The following is a 19427-nucleotide window of genomic DNA, read 5'->3' on the forward strand; positions in this document are numbered from 1 at the left end:
CCTCCCCTGGGCAGCCCAGATGGCAACTCCTTCCAAGGCAATCAATAGAGCTTTGCTGTTCTGGCAGCAATGGGCCCCAGGGGCCCAGTCCAAAACCAGCAGCCGTAGCTGCAGGACAGCACAAGGTCAGGAAGGTCACTGCTTCCAATGGGGCAATGATGGCTGAACACCAGCAGGTTTTCAGTAGGTGATGAGCCTGATGATAACGCTGCCGCAAAATCTGATAGCAATTGTGCTTGAACCACAGCCGATTGAAGACATGGAGGGTGGCAGGATGTACTTACATCTGATTATTTTTGAAAGATTCTGTACTTGAAGTTCATATTGCAAAAGAGAAAAAGAATTTCAGTACTTACTGAAAAGTTTCAGCTCTTCAAATCTTATTCCAAAGTATTTCTGTGGCCTACCTTGATGTACTAATTCGTCAAACAGTCAGTTTGGTGCTCCCTCCAAGCCTTCCCAAAAGTTCTTGTTCTGGATAGCTGCACCCAGGTACTCCAATGACTGTGATAGGAGCGGAAGTTTTTCTGACAGCAGTTGCTCGTTCTGCAATGCTAAATGGCCTGAGAAATATGGTGGTTGAATATAAAAGCCACCAACTGGAAGAATCTCAGTGCCGGAGGAGGGAGAATCTCTCATTTAGCTGCAATTCATTATTGATACCTCGCTTTGTGTGGTTTCTCTGCCTGTCTGATATCAAGTTGCTTAAATCATTGAATCACAGAATGGCTTAGGTTGACCAGGCTGCCCTCCCCAGCTCAGGCTGCCCAGGGCCCCATCCAACCTGGCCTTGAGTGCTTCCAGGGATAGGGCACCACAGCTTCTCTGCGCAGCTGTGTCAGCACCTCACTGCCCTCTGAGGAAAAAATGTCCTCCTAACATCTAACCTAAATCTCCCCTCTTTTAGTTTAAAGCCTTTCCCCCTTGTCCTGTCACTATTGGACCATGAAATAGGTCAGTTCCCCCCTCCTGCCTGTGATCTCCTTTCAGGTACCTTCAAGTATCCTTCAAACCATCCTCTGAACTGAAGGAAGCTGAGTCAAACCTGCTAAAAGTTCTAGTATGTTTTACACTCATGTAGCAAATGATGCAAATGCATTAATTATTCTTAATTTCTTACGTTCATGTTTCTCTGGATGTAGCCTGAGACCCTGGCAGTGAGGGGAGTAGTGCCCACATCTGGGAGAAGACATGACAATTGCATCTGGGCTTTTTCATTTCTTTAGCGTCATCAATGTAACATCGCAAAACTAAAGCTACCTGTTGTGTTTGGGCAGTTCTCTTTGTTTTGTAGCATTTGCCTAAATAAAAGATATATGTCTTTTTTTTTTTTCCCTAGTAATTAGAGAGTGAAGCTCATTCCAGTTGCAAGCAACAAGTTTTGTGGACTGTGAGTTCCTTGACCTCTGACTTTGGCATAAGAAAATCTCAGGGCTATCAGAATTTTTCTATCACATGACGATGTCTTACTTAGATATTTTAGCTGTGGTGTAACATCTAAGTGTTGTGCGCTCTCAGCAGTGTGGGGACTTACAAGAAAGCTTTAAGATCTGTTTAGGGCTACCTTTCAAAAATGGCCATGTAGCTCCTCTTGCATAAAGACAGAATAAATTTCCAGCCCTTACCAGCGCTGGACAGAGCACTGGGACAATGGAATGCTAACAAGGGTCTTTTCTTCTCCACTCTTTGCCCTGGCTCACCTCTATGGCACTGCCATTGTGTTTGTTGTCACTGTTATCAGTGTTTTGAAGTGTGTGGTCTGCTTTTATGTAGGCTCTGCAGGTGCACACCTAACACTGTAAGCTCATTAACTCACCTTTTTTGAAGATAACGAGTGTGTTTCCTCTGTTTCACCTCATCTAGTGTATTAGAAAACATCACATTACTTTCTTCCATTAATTCAGAAACAATGAGAAAAATCCCACTCCCACGGAAAATGTCAAGGGTATCATCCAAAGGGCCTAAGTTCAAATCCAAAGTCATCCCTCAATTATTTCATTGCTTTAATTATTCAGACTCAACATTTAAGGTTCAGCGCAATTTGGATTGGCTTTTGAAGAGCTGATCCAGAGAACAAATAAAAGAACGTGAGACCTGGAAGGTCTATGCACAATCATGTACGGAGAGAGAGGGATCGCTCAGAACAAAAACAGAGGAAGGGATCAGCATGTTGTGTCTTAACAGAAGCTGCAGAAATGGCACCAGAAATCCAGAGGCAGGATGAAAAAAGCAATGAAAGCCAAGGCAGAAGAAGAGGTGAGATGGAAGAAAATTATGATGCTGCCAGTGTCCACCCACATTTTACGGCAGTCCCTCCAGCTGGAGACACTCACAAATGCTGTGACTTTGTCAGCATTTCCCTAAGAATTAGATACAATCTCCACCCCCCTCCTGTTCCCCTTCCTCCTGCCTCCCCTGTTCCCTGTGCCTCAGGACTGTGAGACCTGTGCTGTCATCTGAAATGCAGCATTGCTCTTTTTGTTCCTCCCTCTCAATACTGGTGTCTAGAAAGGGCCGGGCATATCCACAACAATCTCAAGACATGTCTTAGTACAGATACATACAAAAAAGATAATAACAAGCCTGCTTAATAAATGTGAAACAGACTTGATACCATGTAATTACTGCACCCATACCAAAAGGCAGAGGGGAAAATATAACTAGACTCCAGAATTAGACAGAGGGGCAAAAACAGCCTAATAATAGCTACCTCACCAATAAGCATAGAGGTTATGACTGGAAATTTAAGTGTGACTGCATTGGTGGACACACTGTGAGCAGCGAGTATTGACTGACCTTGTGACAGCTAGCATAACAGCTTTGCTTCTTCATCCATCCTTTTCAACTTCCTTCTTGCAAAAATATTGGCAGGATTCGCCCATAGAATCTCCCATAGAAGAAAGGGATGATTCAGCTTTGTGTTGGAGTTAGCAGCTTAAGGCAGCCCGTGGCATTTCAGATGGATAAATTTGGTTTTTAGATCTATGCAGACAATACATGACCAAAATTCCCATAGTTCTTCAGTGTGACTGAGCCATGATCTGCTGTCAGTGAGCACTTTCACTCCAAGTATTATCTGAGAGATGGTGTGGGCTCCTGGGCTTTGGGAACTGCTGCCAACCAGGCAGGGCTTAGAGTCTGTCATTGCTTAGAGACTGGTGTGAGGCCATGGGAATCTGCCAGCAGATTATGCACAGGTAAGGACAAGATTTCTGTATTTACAGCACTAACACTTACATTTTCCAGTACTGTCTTCAGTAAATTTTTCTTTCTCCTCTATTCTTTGATGGTTATTTGTACGATGAAGGGTTTCCTTGTAGACATATTTTGTCTACCAGGACAGGTGCTGTGGAAGTCTGTGTGGTTCACCCCTTTCATTGTCTCCAGTAGAAGTCACTGCTTGTTGTGGTTTAGCCTGGCAGGTGGCTGAGCACCACATAATCATTTGCTCATTTCCCCCCCTTCCCAATGGGATGGGGGTTGAGGTGAAACCCCAGCTTGTGTGTTGAGATGAAACTATTTACTAACACAGAGGAAAGGGAAAGGGTATTAGTTAAGACTATATATATGTGTGTATATATTGATATGAGTGTGTATAACAAGTGATGCACAAGCATTGGCCCACCTGACCAGTGCCCAGCTAGCCCCTGAGCAGCAGAAGAGAGAGATGTACTCCCACTCTCTTCAAAACTCCTTCTGCATGATGTCATATGGTATGGAATATCTCTTAGGCCAGTTTAGTCAGCTGTCCTGATCCTGTTCCCTCCCAGCTCCTTGGGCCCTTCACTGAGAATGGCCTTGGCTCTGTACAGCTCTGCTTAGCAGCCATCATAAACATCAGCGTGTTATAGACATTGTTTTTCTCCTAGAACCAAAACGTAGCATCATAGCAGACACTCTGAAGAACAAAATTCTGTCCCAGCAGACACTGAGATGCTGCTCTAACAATCATTCAGCCAAGCAGATCAGTTCAATACATTTTCAAAAGGCAATTGCACCAGCAGCTTAGTCAGTTTAATTTTCTTTTAAAAGCTTTGAGTTTAGAGCATTAACATCCTGAGTTTGTAAACTGTAGAAATTAAAACACATTTAGCAAACTTTGGATAAACTCAGGAATGGTAGAAAGCGGCATCTGTGTCGAGATGTAAGTACACAACTTTGAAAATAAAAGGACTCTATGAAGAGCACTGCATTGATTCTGATCCCAGAGGAGTACTTTTATGGAAACCTGCTATATTAAGTAACTACAAATAGCAACTCAGCATTGCAAAGTTCCCTATTTTCACTGAATGTGAGGTCAAGGAGTGGGTAATGCTGCAAGGACAGAGTCTACTTGCACTCAGAGGAAGTGTTAGAGGCTTTTGAGGTCTTTTTCAACAGCTTTGGGTTGAAAAGGTTAAAAAAGTTACTAATTCTCTGAGGAAATCTTTCCTCTGAGTATGAGACTGAAAGCATAATCTTTTTTTCTGAAGGGTGTACATAGACTGAGTGTTATAATGGCCTGCAGCAGCATGGAAATGTTGGTTTCGGACACAAAATTAGCAACTCCTCCTCTATCCATTCATGCTGGAGTTTGCCCAGGGGCAAACATTTCATCAGATCTGTGGAGCAGACAGATTCCAGCAATGCTCCAGATGTTGGTGAAGCATCCTCTGTCTGCCCACTGCACATTAGGACGTGCTCCCACACCTTGCTGCTGGCATACTGGAGCAGCTGCTGCCCCGGTGGGTGCATGGCCGCATCCCTGAGCACACCACTTGCCATCCCCCATTACACAGCCTCCACGCTGTGCATTAATCCAAGAGCTTCCACAGTGGCCCTCTGAAATGCAGCCGGGAATGGTGCTGTTATTTACCTCATCTCTAGTGTCTTCCGTTTCAATAAACAGAAAGCTGGATATGGCATTTTTTCTTTAAGTTCTTCACGCATCGTGGTCTTACTCTGCCTTTCAAGGCGTCTCTCAAAATGAATCATTTCATTTCCCATCAGAAGAAGAGTGTGCTGCACCCTACGCATCCCCTTTGGCCACTCCTCTCTTGGTGTCTCTACAGAGGTACTATTGAGGGTGTGAAGGAGCACTGCTCTCTGTGCATTTCAGCACAGGATCTTGATCAACATGTGCACTCACTACTACGTTCAAAACAGATTTCTTTGTTTGGGATGCACACACTTTGCCTGGTGGCCTAACCTGTTGTGAAATAGCTTGTTCTGAAGAGGTTTTCCTAAAATATGTTTGGCTAATGAACAAGGAGTGAGATAAAGTCCTTCAAGGTATTGTTCAGTATGACTTGAAGCATAATACCTTTTGATCACAGAATGGTTTGGGCTGGAAAGGATCACACAGCCCACCCAGCCCCACTCCCTGCCATGGGCAGGGCTGCCCCCACCAGCTCAGGCTGCCCAGGGCCCCATCCAACCTGGCCTTGGGCACATCCAGGGATGGGCACCACAGCTTCTCTGGGCAGCCTTTGCCAGTGAACAGCTTGGTGAATGAGAGTACATTTACAAAAGTACATTCTCATGCCTATTTTTGATCTAAAATTATAATAAGCAGTCCAATTCCTTCATTGAATCTTTACGCTGAAATGCACAGACAACCTGACTTAGCAAAGCCTCTGCACAGAAAAGCAGTATGATATTACAGTGCCTTGTCGATGATGAAGGGGATTCTGCTCTAAGGGAGGTAAAGATCTGTATTTGGGAAGGGAGGTTCTTTGGTATAAGAGCAGCTAGTATTTTTTCCTGCAACAAATATTATTTTCAGTTACTTTGAACAACGTAAGATAAAACATTTCATTCTATGTCATTTTCTCTGGAGTCATGAAAACTTTGAAACATGAAAAGCCTGAGGTGGGTGTTTATTTATTGTGCTGGAAGGGTGCATAGGGAACTACCAAGAATGATTTTAGGAAGCAGTTCTAGCTCTAGACTACAAAGTGTGCAGAGAGAAAATCAAGTCTGTCTCTGGGGGCAGGAATGCAGTAATTCTGAAGGTGCGGAGATGCCTTCCTGAAGAGTGGCATCACTACGCTGCAGGAGCAGCTCCAGGATAGCAGAGGGCCTGTGAAAGAATCATAGAATCATACTGTGGTCTGGATTGAAAAGGACCTCAAAAAACATCCAGTTTCAACCCCCCTGCTGTGTGCGGGGTCACCAACCACTAGAGCAGGCTGCCCAGAGCCACATCCAGCCTTGCCTTGAATGCCTCCAGGAATGGGGCATCCACAACCTCTCTGGCCAGAACTCTTCCAGTGTGTCGCCACCCTCTGTGTGAAAAACTTCCTCCTAACCTCTAACCTAAATCTCTCCTGCCTTAGTTTAAAACCATTCCCTCTTGTCCTACCACTGTCAACCTGCGTAAACAGAAAGTACCTTTGAACTTATTTGCATCAGGACTAAGAATCCTGCACGTGTCAAATCAAATGACAAAGAATAGCTTAGATCCTCCCTACTAATAAAGACATCTGGTGGACTGTATCAGATACATTCTCACCACAGGGCACAGAAGATAGCTTCATGAATTGCTCCCATCCAGAACAGCAGCAGGATGGGATGGTGTGGATTTGATGTACGTGTGCTTCTGTTTTAAACAAAATAAGGAGAAAAAATGCGAACTCATTTACAAGATTCTGCTTTTCACTTAAAATAAAAAGGCATTCAAAGACCTGAGAGTTCAGCACTAATGAAGTAACAAAGGGATCTTTTTCTTATGGGGAAAATAATGTTCGCCATTTTTATGACCACGTCACAAGAGTTTATCTCATTCATATCAGTGTAGCAGAAACTCATTTCCATGTGCTTTACTAGTACTCCAACACTATAATTTTATATTTAACAGCAATACCTAAACCTCCTCTTCTACACATGTGAATATATATCAAGCCTCTGCTGGTAGCTCCATTAACCTCTTCTGGCTCCATTAATTTTGCCCACTTTTTTATCACTTCCTCCAGAGTCCTTTGCCTCAGACACAAATAACTCCCAGTGGACGATGGCCTACACTCAAAACTGGCTTTTCATCCCCAAGGAAGGGTCAGCACAGATTAGCTGCTCAGCTAAAATCCAGCTTGCTAAATACCAGTGAAATTATGTCATGGAAACAGATCCCCATAACCTGCCTTTGCTTCTAGCCAGCACTTGTCAGACATGGTCACAACAATAGCAAATTAACTTCAGAAAAAAAACCCTGACAGGGCAAAGATACTCGGGCAATATTCAAATGAACCACTTAACCTTTTGGTACTAAAAGCTTCCTGCAATAATGAAACATTAGTCATTAACGAAATGTGCTTTGTTAAATATTAGACAAGAGAGCACATTCAATTTAGATCTCACATACACTTAGCAATAAAGAGCCATCTGTGTTGAACACAATCTCCAGGACAGGAAGTGTGCTGTGGATGGCACTCCAGACTGATGTGTTGGGAAAAAGACACAGCAACCAGCACATCATGGAAAAAAAGCAATGCAGAAGGGAGAGTGAGCTTGCCTATGGGACTATTCCTCCTGCCCAGAATTGTCCATCTGATGCGAGCACATCAACCAATCATCCATCTCTCTTTACAGAACCATACTATGCAGCGTACAGTGTGTCTGTTTTCTGTTGCCTTCACAAATTAGTTACAGCATCTCCATCCGTAAGCAGCAGGCAGTTACAGTTCACTGGCTGACCACCTGAGTATCTGGGTGGGACAGGCACCCTAGCAGCAGCACTCCTTTTCCTCACTGACCTTCACTAGCACTCACAGTTCACCTGGATTGAAGTGTGGTTGGTGGCTCATGGTGTATATCAGCGGAATCTGCCTGTTCTACATTTGATACAAGGGATAAAACATCCTGATGGATCTCCACTGGTCAGTCACATGATGAGCACAGCTGTTAACCCAAAAACACGTTACTAGATCCTCAAAGCTTCTCCAAATGATGTTAATTTGTCCAAATGTCATTTGTCACGTAATTAAATAAATAAAAGAGAAGGCAAACATCTGAGATGTTATCATCTGAGATGATAGGTCCTTTCCAACCTTATGAACTTATGAACTTATGAACTTATGTACAGCATTTCATTTCTTCCTTTTTAGCATGCACATTAATTGACCCACAAGGTCACGTTAATACAAGAAGCATCATTTGGCTGGCAGCACGTTTTTGTTTTTTGTTCTTTTTTCAGTTGCCTTTTCTTACAGCTCCACAGTATTTCAGAAAGCACCTCAGATGGCTCCCGACCAACACCCAGTACAAGTGCCATCTTGTTTAGCTTTCATCATATTTCTCTGCACAAGGTCAACTGTTTCATATTGTTCTGTCAAGACAAGAGAATGCATAAGCAAAACGGTTTGAAAGGTTTCGGCCCTTCTGGGAATCGTCTCTGTAAGGATCACTTCAGTCAGATGTCTCAACAGGAACAGCAAGAAAAGCGTGTAGCAAGAGGAGCAAGGTCCTACAGCATACAGATATCTTCTTAACTGTATTAAGGCCTTTGGACTCAGAAAAATGCCTTTCTGTTCAATGCTTTTCAATTTCTGCTAAGTCCTTTAGAGTGCTCCTCATCAGCACATGAATATCTACGGTGTCCCTTAGTTTCTTATTTGTGGCATAGATCCAAACCCATAACGGAATCACAGAATCACAGAATTGTAGGGGTTGGAAGGGACCTCTAGAGATCAAGTCCAGCCCCCCTAATGAAATAATGAAATATTTCATATTCAGACAACAACAAAACTAAGTTTCTGGAAACAAACGATGTTTTACACAAAATATAAAGAAACAAATAAAACTAATTAAAAAAATATCTGTCACTGTGAGCCATGATTGTTCTTATTTTTGGTTTCTCTGCAAGCCGGTTGCCCCATTCTTTCCAAGGACAGAGCTTATATCTACTAAATCTTGGAAAACCTGTGAGGAATTTGCCAAGGTGAATCGTAGGAGATTTTAGCTGGAAGGTGACAGACAGAAACACACACATCTTAAAAGCAGGTGGAAAACAGCAAGAGAGAATTTGCTACAATTTGTCTCGAGTCTGTTTTTTTATCTTTCAACTACTTAAGTCACCCTTGCCATCCAGTGAAGAGCTTAGAATACATTAAATAGCAAAATGTAAAGCAGAACAGTCCTTGTCACAGTACACTGTGATGTGATGATAGTGCTTTTTCTGAATTGTTGTATTAGAAAAGCTATTCTGAGGGGGAAAAAAAATGTTTAGCAGTCAAAATATTAGGAAAAATTCTTTGTAAATGCCACCCTTAAAAGTCTACCAGAATAGCTATTGAGAATGCACATACATAGTGTAACAATATAGATTAAAAAAAAAAAGCAAATAGTTTTACATCTATCTTCAGCTGAATTTAACTGAAAAATTCAATTTCAGACATTAATAGGTCAACAGGGAAAAAAGATACATTTCTAGAAGTATTCAAGTTTTTGGCCAGTTATAAACAGTGGTATAAAGGAAACTGACACCATAACTGAGGACAAGCACATAGCACCCTGAAATACTGACAGGAAATAACCTGAGGAATGAGAAGCTGTGGGAACAGCAACCCAACTTCAGCCATAGAGATACAACTGCATAGTGTGAAGACAGTACTTCAGACCTCAAGTTTTAACCCTAAAGCGTTCACTCCAGGTGAGAGATGAACAGAGCTGGTTTTAGAAACTCATACAACACGAGTTATTTGGGTTGTGGCAACTGCTCGTACAGATGCACAAGTCTCCACATTCCATGGACAACAGCACTGAGCGTAGAGAGCTCAGAATTCCAGGTACTGAAGATCACTCCATGAAGACCACTCTTACTTCAGACCAAATTCAGAAGTGCCCTTCTTTACCCACTTTTATTAAGTCAATGGTTTTTTACTTTTTCCCCAGTCCGTTCTATTCAGCACATCTCCATGGGGACTCCGTCCAGCCCTCCCTGATTCTGGCAACTATTACCAACTTCTGATGTTAATGATACAAACACAACACTGCTGCTGCGAAGAAATAATACACCTCAGGGAAACCAGGACAGCCGGGCTGAGGAAGCATTCCTGAATTTCCCTCCAGAAGTAAAGAGGAACCCAGGCTGCGTAGTCGTGGTCAGCATGCATTTGCAGAGGTCAAGAGACATCTCCCGTGATCCCTCTCCAGGGAGATCCCAATTGCAGACAGATGAACAGCTGATGGAGTTGGAGGGCCCTTCCCACAGTGCTCCACTCAGGATAAGCAAGTTTCTCTGGGGGCATAGATACGTAAATATGCACGTTAAATTTTTTGAGGTGTTTACATCTAACTTGGGTCAATCGCTGCCAGACTGTGAATTAAAAAGAAAAACAAATGTTGAAAACCACTGATTTGAAGAGCTGAGATTGGCTTAAACTTTGCACAGAGAAGCCGTGGTGCCCCATCCCTGGAGGTGCACGAGGCCAGGTTGGATGAGGCCCTGGGCAGCCTGAGCTGGTGGGGGCAGCCCTGCCCATGGCAGGGAGTGGGGCTGGCTGGGCTTTGAGATCCCTTCTAACCCAACCCATTCTATGATTTCATAATCCTACGTCTGATACACACATAGGGTACCTATTATTTATTTTCATTTATGCATTTACATATGCACCTATATGAACCTGCATTATTATAACAAAGTTCTTCTAGATTTTGGAGTTGGAAGGGCGGGGAGAAGAGAGGGAAGCAAGAGAAGAACTGCATGTGAACATTTTTGTTTGGGGGAACTGAAGGCATTTAAGAGACCTTTACAAAAATCACATTTAAGAGACCTCTCGTTCATCTTGCGAATAGCACAACAGCTTGCAGGAAATGATAATTATCTCCTACTACCACTCGCTGGTATCCTCTAAAATATTCTTTTAAAATATCTAGTGCGTTGAGGTGTGTCAAGTAGCTTTTTCACCATGCGAAGTGTGATAAACAGGATATCTCTCGTAATCAGAAATCTAAAGTATAGGGAATGTAAAGATTAAAAGAGCAGTGCTTTTCTTCAAATGAATGTAATCAATGTGCTTATTAGTTTGCTGCGGCAGAAGGAGAGAGTGGGTGGGTGTTTCAGAATTGGCACATGTCTATTTGGCACCAGTGAATAGCCTGAGTGTTTATAGAGAGAGCTCTGTGGAATCCCTAGATTCTGCAGATTTCCTTACCAATTTTGTCTCAGATAATTAAGGATTTTAAATAATAAAAGAAAAAAGTTAAAGAAGTACAAGCTCCAGCTGGATCGAATTAAAGAAAAAAAAATAAAAGAAGGGTTTTTACATTCTCAATATTGCCTTAAAACTAAAAATCAGCAGCCAAGCACAATTTGGCTCTTAAAAGTAACCATGGAAAACCGGCACCTGCTTCCTCAACAGATCGACTCCCTGGATGTATCCAAAGCTACATCTTCTTAAACTTGTGATTAAAATGTTTCTACAGCTGTTGGACCTGCAAGACACAACCCATAACAGAGCTGGAGCTGAGCTGGAGTCTTTCTGGTCTGTACCTGGTTGAACTGAGCTGAGGCCCAGGCAGAGGTCAGCTTGGCTTGAGTTTTACTGACTTCCAGCAGCTCAAGGTCAGGCTGTGAGCAATCTCTCTCCAGTCTACACAAGATCTGTAAAAAGGCAGAACCAGCAATTTCACTGGTCCTAGTCCAGTGCCATAAGGACTTCATAGCTACAGCTCCAAATTATTTCAGTCTTTACAGCTGTGTGGCTTTCCTAAGTAGTTTAGACTATCAGATTCACTCAATAAATGGTTTACTGGGGGGAAAAAATAAATTATCACTCATCTTTCCTAGTTCTCATGCATATATACCTATATGTCTATATATGTATATTAATTATATGTACATAATACCTCTAGCCATTGGCTTAAGGAGTTAGACAAAATGGTATTTAGAAAAATAATACATTTATTTCCTTTTTATTTTGTTAAATGCATGCCTATTAAGCACACTTTACCTTTCAGTTAGTTTTGTCATCTAATGATTAGAAAGCTCAGTTGAGCCACTGAAGCCTGGAAGAGTAATGTGCATTATGGGTGCAGCTGTAATTCCTGTCCCATAGCTGCACTACACATCCAGTAAGGAGATTCCTTTACTTTGAAGCCAGCTTCACCTCAAACACTGGAAACCTCCTCCCACCTCCTCACTCTATTAAAAAAAATATATGTGATTTTATAGTCTTTCCAAGATCCATTTCCACAAACTCCTACCAGACTGGTAGCAACCAAAGAGGGGACCTCCAAAAGGCATGGCTCTCAGGGAATTAGGTGTTTAGTGCTGCACTACAAGTCCTTTCAGATAATCTAATCCAACTGTCAACACATCACCACCAAGCCCACTGACCATTTCCCTCACCCGAGTTCCTGAGTGTGCCAAATGGATGGATATAATAGGTGGGCAAAAGCAGAAGAAATGTAATCTGGAAGAATCAGGCTCAGAACAAATATTTTGCTCATCCTGAGATGCGAGATACAGTCAAAGCCCTATTCTGCACCCACTTCTAGTATGCATACTGTCTGCATAGAGCACTTCAAATCATACAATTCAAAGCCTTTTCCCAACTATTCAGATTGGCAGTGACCCTTCTGTCATGCTATGTTTATTACTCCTAGGGTTTCCAAGGCCATACATTATAAATAACAGCCATGCACAGCACTTTGTAGGTGAAGCACACTGATGTCGATACCATTCTGCAGGCGGGGTGTGCTAAGCTGCTTCTTTGGGAAGTTCCCTGCCCCCTCCAATTTTGATTTTTCTGCTCTATACTTGATGACTAGCAATAAAAATGGGTAAACAGAGATCCAAGGGAAATGAAACTACATCTGCTGAACATTCAGAGCCAAAATACACAAGGTGGATAATTTGCATGCTCTATGTAAAAAGTAGTTATGCAGCTTTCTTCCTTCTCTTTGCATCTCCATAAAACATAATAATGGATTTCTAATTATACATCCAAATAATAGGCAAGCTGCAAGATGCTGGGAGAAAATTGAGAAGGGGAAAAGAAATGAACGAAAGGTACAGATGTAACGAGGGTAGTGACATTTCTATAAAGATGCAGCAATGGTTGCTAAGTAGTCATTTTGAAACAGAGATTTGTAAGTGTTCTAATAGGAGTTTTCATTTTCTGACAGTTTGCTACACAGTTGAGTGATGTCAGACTACAATCTGCAATCTACTACAATGACCGAAGAGGAGCTGTTTTCATGACCATTAAAATACATAATTGATTCCTAAATTGGCTCTCTACAAAAGAAGCCAATCAGATTTATGCCAAACCCAAGCAACGGGTGAAGCCTTGACTGGTTGATTTTGATGCAGTTGAGCATTCGAGAGTCTTGATGCCGAAGTAACACATTCTGTTTGTAAATGACAAGTTCCTTGAGGCAAAAAGAAATTTACAGCAGAACATGATTATCCGCTTTTTACAGGTGGATGACAACGTTTAAAGTGGGCTGCACTGCTGCCAGGAAGAGCATCTCCAGGTGCCAAGTGCAGGGCGAGGACCAGTGGTGCCTCTGCCCTGGTTGCTTGGGGACAAGCCTCCTGCTTTTGACCACAGACAGCTCTTCCACAACTTTTTGGTCAAAGACATCCCATCAGTTTCCCAGAGTGTAGCAACGTTCATGCTCTGCACACTCAGCCCATCAGCGCCAAATGCACCAGCACACATCAGCTCGCCCTGACGAGTTAAGGTCCTATCGTTTTGGGTGTGAGATGAGACAACATTGCGTAACCGTGTACTTAACTTCTCATTTTTACAGAGAAGTTGAACACAGCAGATTTCGTCTTTCGAACTAATTTCAGTATGCGTGTCATAGCTTTCTCATCTATCTGTGCTCCTGCATAAGCACACTCAGCAAGGGTTTTAGTGGTTAACCTTGTATAAGCAGATGAGCACACAGAACTAAGCCTGAAAAATAAAGTTACAGAGTCCTTTAGAAAGCAATGACCTCTTTTCTTGTTTTTTTTTTCTTGTTTTTATTTTTTGCAGCATATGATGTTTGTACCACTTCAGTGTTTACAATGCCCTCATACTTTGCACACTATTTTTGCCTAAAATCTGTCACCTTACATAAACACAATGTATGAGAACTGCTGAGTCACAGCCTGAACCACAGAATGAGGACCTGAAGGAAAAATCTAGTCAGCCCTGGGAGCACAGGTGAAGGTGATTCACCTGCATGACCAGAAGGGGTGGAGCCTGGTTCCACCCCTCTTACACCTCGTTTAAGGGCTGACTGCCACTAAGGAGGGATCTCTTGTTGGAGATCACTCCTTTGTGGAGTTCCTTCCCTGTGAAGCTGGATCTTCTGAGACAGGTAAGCACTCATTTTCCTTCTTTTCCTTCTTTTGTAACACCTCCTTGTTTGTGTTGGTCTCTTAGCTTTTGCAACCTTTACTTTCACACACACAGAAACCTACTGATATCTATGTTGCCTAAAAGGTGTTACCGCTGCCTATATGTGATGCAACACATGTAAGATGTGTAAGGTCAGTGAGAGATGCCACCCACCCTGGTCCTGCAGGTCCTCTCTATGACCTGAAGTAAACTGTAGCAAGACAAGGTTTGAGGTTTTGGAATCACTTCTACCCTGGTACCGGTGGGGCAGACAGCTTTGTCTTGGCATCGTCGCACCTCATCTTGCCTTAGAGAAACAGCAGTTAGCAGAGGAAAGTGTTTAAGGGTAACAGTCCTCTTTTGGACTGTCAACAGTCTGCTTTTGCCTGAAAAAGCTTTGGGCTGCTGCAGCCTGTTCAGGATCACACCCAGCCTGAAAGCACACACATCATTCCACTTAACTTATTAGTTTGATATTGGCAGCAGCTGAACATGACATTCCTTGAAAAAATGAAGAAATGGTCAGCAAACATTCTGAATGCTATAAAGATCCTGTTTGTTGAACTACAGGCCTTCCCTGAGGAGGCCCCGAGTGCATCCTGGTCGTCAACTAGGGAAGAAAGAGCAGATGGGATTCGAACCCAATGGGAAAGAACAATGTGAAATAGCCCCAACCTCTGCCATGAGCAGGGCTGCCCCCCACCAGCTCAGGCTGCCCAGGGCCCCATCCAACCTGGCCTTGAGCCCCTCCAGGGATGGGGCACCACAGCTTCTCTAGGCAGCCTGTGCCAGTGCTTCACCACCCTCTAAGTAGAGAATTTCTGTTGATTGTATAACCTAAATCTCCCTTCTAGTTTAAACCCACTCCCCCTTTGTGCTATCCCTATCTGCCTGTGTAAAAAGTCAGCCCCCCTCTGGCTTATAAGGTCCCCTGCAATGCTGGAAGGTCAGAACTAGGTCTCCTCGGACTATCAGCTCTGAAGAAGAGGCTGAACAATAAATTAAACACAAACTTTGAAGAAAAACTAGAATTAAGTGCTATGGCTTTGCTCAAGGACAAATTTTCTCAATGTTCATGTTATATTAGCAGTGTAGTAAAATCCCTCTGTTCCTTTTAAAAAGGCTCCATAATGTACCAGGCGTGCACACACTACTTCTGAAAGCAGCTCGTTTCATTAGGTTGCAGATTGCTCCATCTTGTGGTAAAACAGCAGCACTAATGCAAACCAGATTGGTTCAAACGGCACAGAGAAAACTGTCAGAAGGTAAACTACTAGAAATCAGTTACATTGATATATTCCATTCGACTTGGAGCCAACTCTGGTATTTTTACCTCAAAGCAGAATATCAGTATGATGGAGGGGAAAAAACCCAAACCCATGCAAACCACAACGTGCAGGCTGCTTCTTCCTTCCAGCAGTCAGAAAATACTTTTGTGTTTTAGGTACAAGCACTTGCCGTGTTTTGATTCATGCTTTTCTGAGATCTTGTTGACAAGATAGTTTGGTCCACGCTGTAGTTGATTTGAAGTTGAGACCTGGGAAGCTTGGCTTAGGTGCAGTTAGAGAGCTGGGCAGATTTGAGTCCACTGCTCTCACCAACCTTGGCTATAACTCGGGCTTCTCCCTGTGCCATCTGATACCACTGGTCCCCACTACTGTGGGATGGGAAACCAGGCTTATCCAGATGGTAAGCACAAGACATTTATTCACGTGCCTGTGGAATTGCATTCTGCTTCTACTAACTAGTTTTTGAAGTGCTAGTTCCATACATACAGCTTGTCTCATCCAAGAGGATGTATATGACTTCAATTGTTCACTGAACAATCATCGAAAACTGGTTCAGGTCTTCCCCAGTGCAGTATGTTCTACTGCAGGACGTCATATAGGTGTCATCCCACAAAATTCTACTTCCACTCAAGTAAAATAGCACTGCAAGACTTAGGGATACACATGGAGACAGCAGGCAAGAGGTGTGGCACCTACCTGTGATGGGGATTTGAAACCTGAGACCTGGAAGTGATGATGGGAACAAGTTCAGATTGATTCTAATACTGGGCTTCTCTTCACAAACCAAAATTAACAGCTCCAATAAAGTTTCTGCATTGTATTCTCCTACAAGATATCATGGTTCTGACAACACTTTGAAAAATGAATGGAAAAAAATAGCACTCGCCTTCTGATCAGCTTTAACACTATAGAGTCCTTAATGATTCACGTCCTAAACCCCAAACATTGATGCACCAATTGAACAATAAAAATTGAAAAATGCAACATGCACGTAACTGTTTCTTTTTGTTTTCCTTCTCAAAATTCCTCTTCTAGCCCTGTATCAGACTTAATTGGAAGCTCAAGCAAGTGTATTAAGTGAACTGGTTACACATTGTCACCTGGGTGTTTCTAGGAACTTCCCTGAAGTTGTGATACATCCTGTAGCTCTACCCTGCCTAATGATTTTGCTGTGTGTAACTGATGAAGGCCACACCTGTAGCTTTTTGGAAGGTGTATGGGGAACAGCTGAATTATGGCCTGAGCCACTGATAGATCACCTGAGGCGAGCACTGAGTCAGCTGCAGGAGCACAGGTGAAGGTAATGCACCTGTGTGACTGGGAGGGGTGGAATCTGGCTCCAGCTCTCCCAGACCCCATTTAAGGGCTGATCACCACTAGGGAAGGATCTCTTGCTGGAGATCACTAAATTGGAGTTTCCTACTGCAAGCCTGGGACATGAGTGAGCATTTTCCTTTATTTTGATTGTCTCTTTCCATCATGATAATCTTTCTAACTGTATTTACTGACTATAGCATCTGAAAATATCTTTGTTATGGTACTATTTGGCATTGTTCATTCTGTTAACAATACAGAAGGTAAAGCCTTGAGAAATCCTTTCAAACATGATTAGAAGACTTTGTTGTAGGTACTGATATCCTGCTGCACTCTTTATAGCTTTACTATAGCTTTACTGCCTAACACTTAGGTAGGAAGATGAAACATGATTTATCAGACTCATCTGTCTTTATAATGTAGGATTTCTTGTCTCTTTTAGCCCCCCTTTTTTAATTTACAGCTAGCACAATGTAAACACCTGGTATTCGCATTAGAAGAATCCTTACATCTGTCTTAGAATGGGTGTTTACTGAATGCTTTTAATAAAAGCCACAACTTTTTCTGAAACCTCATAGTTACCATGCTATACATTAACAATTTGGAATTAAATGAGCGGAAAGGCTAGTTCAAGTTTTTGGGTTTTTTTTCATTTTCACTAGCATAAAACACGCCTCATTTAGCCTCAGTTTGCTTTTCAAAGAGTCAGGTGAATTGTCTCAGCTGTTAAATTTGGCTTTGAATAAATCACATATTTTGAACGAGATCAGCTATTTTAGTGATGTGGAAGCTATCAGTGACTCTATAGAGAAATCATGCTTGAGTTTACTGAGCATTCTCAATAAACAAACATGAGCCAAGTGGTTCTAGGGAAGCAATCAGAAACACACCTGTCAAGGATGCACCCTGCTCTGTTTGACTCAGTCCATGAGAGCTATGTGCTTGCTGCTGCCACTTGAATGGCACTTTGGGAAAACAAAGGCCTAATACAGATTGCTCAGTTATTTATCAGCTTCCGTGATATGCTAGCAGCCTTCTTTTTATCACTGAGGCGTAATATTTTTGGTATCTACAGCAAGCATGAGGAAGAGCTGTGTTCTCATCATACTCAGGGGAACATAGAGGGCCCTGCTGTTACAGCTACTGAGAGGTATTTTCTTTGTCCACTTTCCCCTGGCTTGATCTATATTATTTTCTTTTCTGCTGTAGCCCAGTTCCTAAGGGAAAAGAATGAAGGATATGCCTTTCCTTTGACCTCTGTCCCAGGAAGGAAGATAGAAACAAACTGAAGTTTTGTGCTAATCTATTTTGGAAGAGTACAATTATAGACAGGAGGTGGGCTGCACTGTCATCACCTCCTGCTTATAATTAAAAAAAAGTTCTGACTGGATTTGGCAAAGAGTTCAATGCTATCTTTGTGTATTAGCCATATTCAGAACACGCCCCTTTGATCAGATCCCTTGAGATTTAAACAGGTGAAGAAGATTAACTTCAGCCTAACCCCTTCAGCTCTTTTTGCATTTGATGGAAGAAAAAAACCTGACTCCTTCAGAGGGTGACTCAGAGCACCTAAAATTAGATATTAAATATGAATCACTTCCTCCTTAACCCTGGGGAGGTATTCTGGAGGCAGTTTCCACCATCAGAAGTTAGCATCTATGAATGTTTCTCTATCAACTGCCCCTAACAGCTGTGTCATCTTGAGTAGTTCCTCAACTCCACTGTAGCTTAGGTTGAATTATGCGGATCACTTATCCTCAGATACCTGAGATGCAAAAAGGGGAAGGCACTTCAACACTCAGCCAGCACTTGTTTAGGAGCTGCCTGATTCCAGAACTTTGACAGGCGTGTCACTGTCAGAATGAGCAAGCTCATTTTTCAAAAAGTTACAACCCATTAACAGTGTCATAAACTGTTAACTTCAGCAGAAAGCTGGCACTCAGCATCTATTATTTCAGCAAACCACTGTGACCATTTCCCGTGATTTTAAATAAACTTTAAGAAAGTCATTTGTTGATTCTTACATGCAGAAAGCACTACTTATAATTGAAAAAAAAAGTCTTTATTTCTATATATATATTTATATAACAGTAATTTGCTATGCTTTGAAATTCTTGGAGCCTTCTGTGAAATACTCAGCGCTTTTTCCAGGTGAACTTCCGTCGTGCTCCCTCCTGACCCGGCTTCTTTCGCTCCCTCACGCGCGGGTCAACTGTTAACAGCCCAGCTACAAAACACAGAGAAGCACCCATTTGTTTACTGTTAGTAGTAAGCACCACAGGTATAGATTGTGCACAAATTACAACATGTGGAAGGATGAAGGGCCTACGTAAAACAAGCTAAAATTAATTTAAATCTGTTTCTCTAATATTTTAAACTTTTCTTTGGTAAATTAACTTCACGTTTTACTTGATGGACCACTAAGAAATCTTGTTATGTCCTATTACAGATCTTGTTTAAGCCTTTAGAATGACATCTCTTAACTTTTTTAATTGCACTCCTATCTGTAAAA

The 19427-nt window shown here is 42.3% G+C and overlaps 1 protein-coding gene across 1 annotated transcript in view; it reads right to left on the bottom strand.

Annotated features, from left to right (window-relative positions):
* Positions 1-19050: 19050 nt before the first annotated feature.
* The window catches only part of MRPS9 (mitochondrial ribosomal protein S9), a 30548-nt gene continuing 30171 nt past the window's right edge, over positions 19051-19427 (bottom strand). The window contains exon 11 of the mRNA XM_065741113.1: positions 19051-19142. Coding sequence (XP_065597185.1) covers positions 19051-19142 — 92 coding nt within the window. The remainder of the gene's footprint in view (positions 19143-19427) is intronic.

Source organism: Cyrtonyx montezumae, unplaced genomic scaffold (genome assembly GCF_038088225.1).
Source record: "Cyrtonyx montezumae isolate F1298 unplaced genomic scaffold, pur_monq_1.0 scaffold_3, whole genome shotgun sequence".
NCBI lineage: Eukaryota > Metazoa > Chordata > Aves > Galliformes > Odontophoridae > Cyrtonyx > Cyrtonyx montezumae.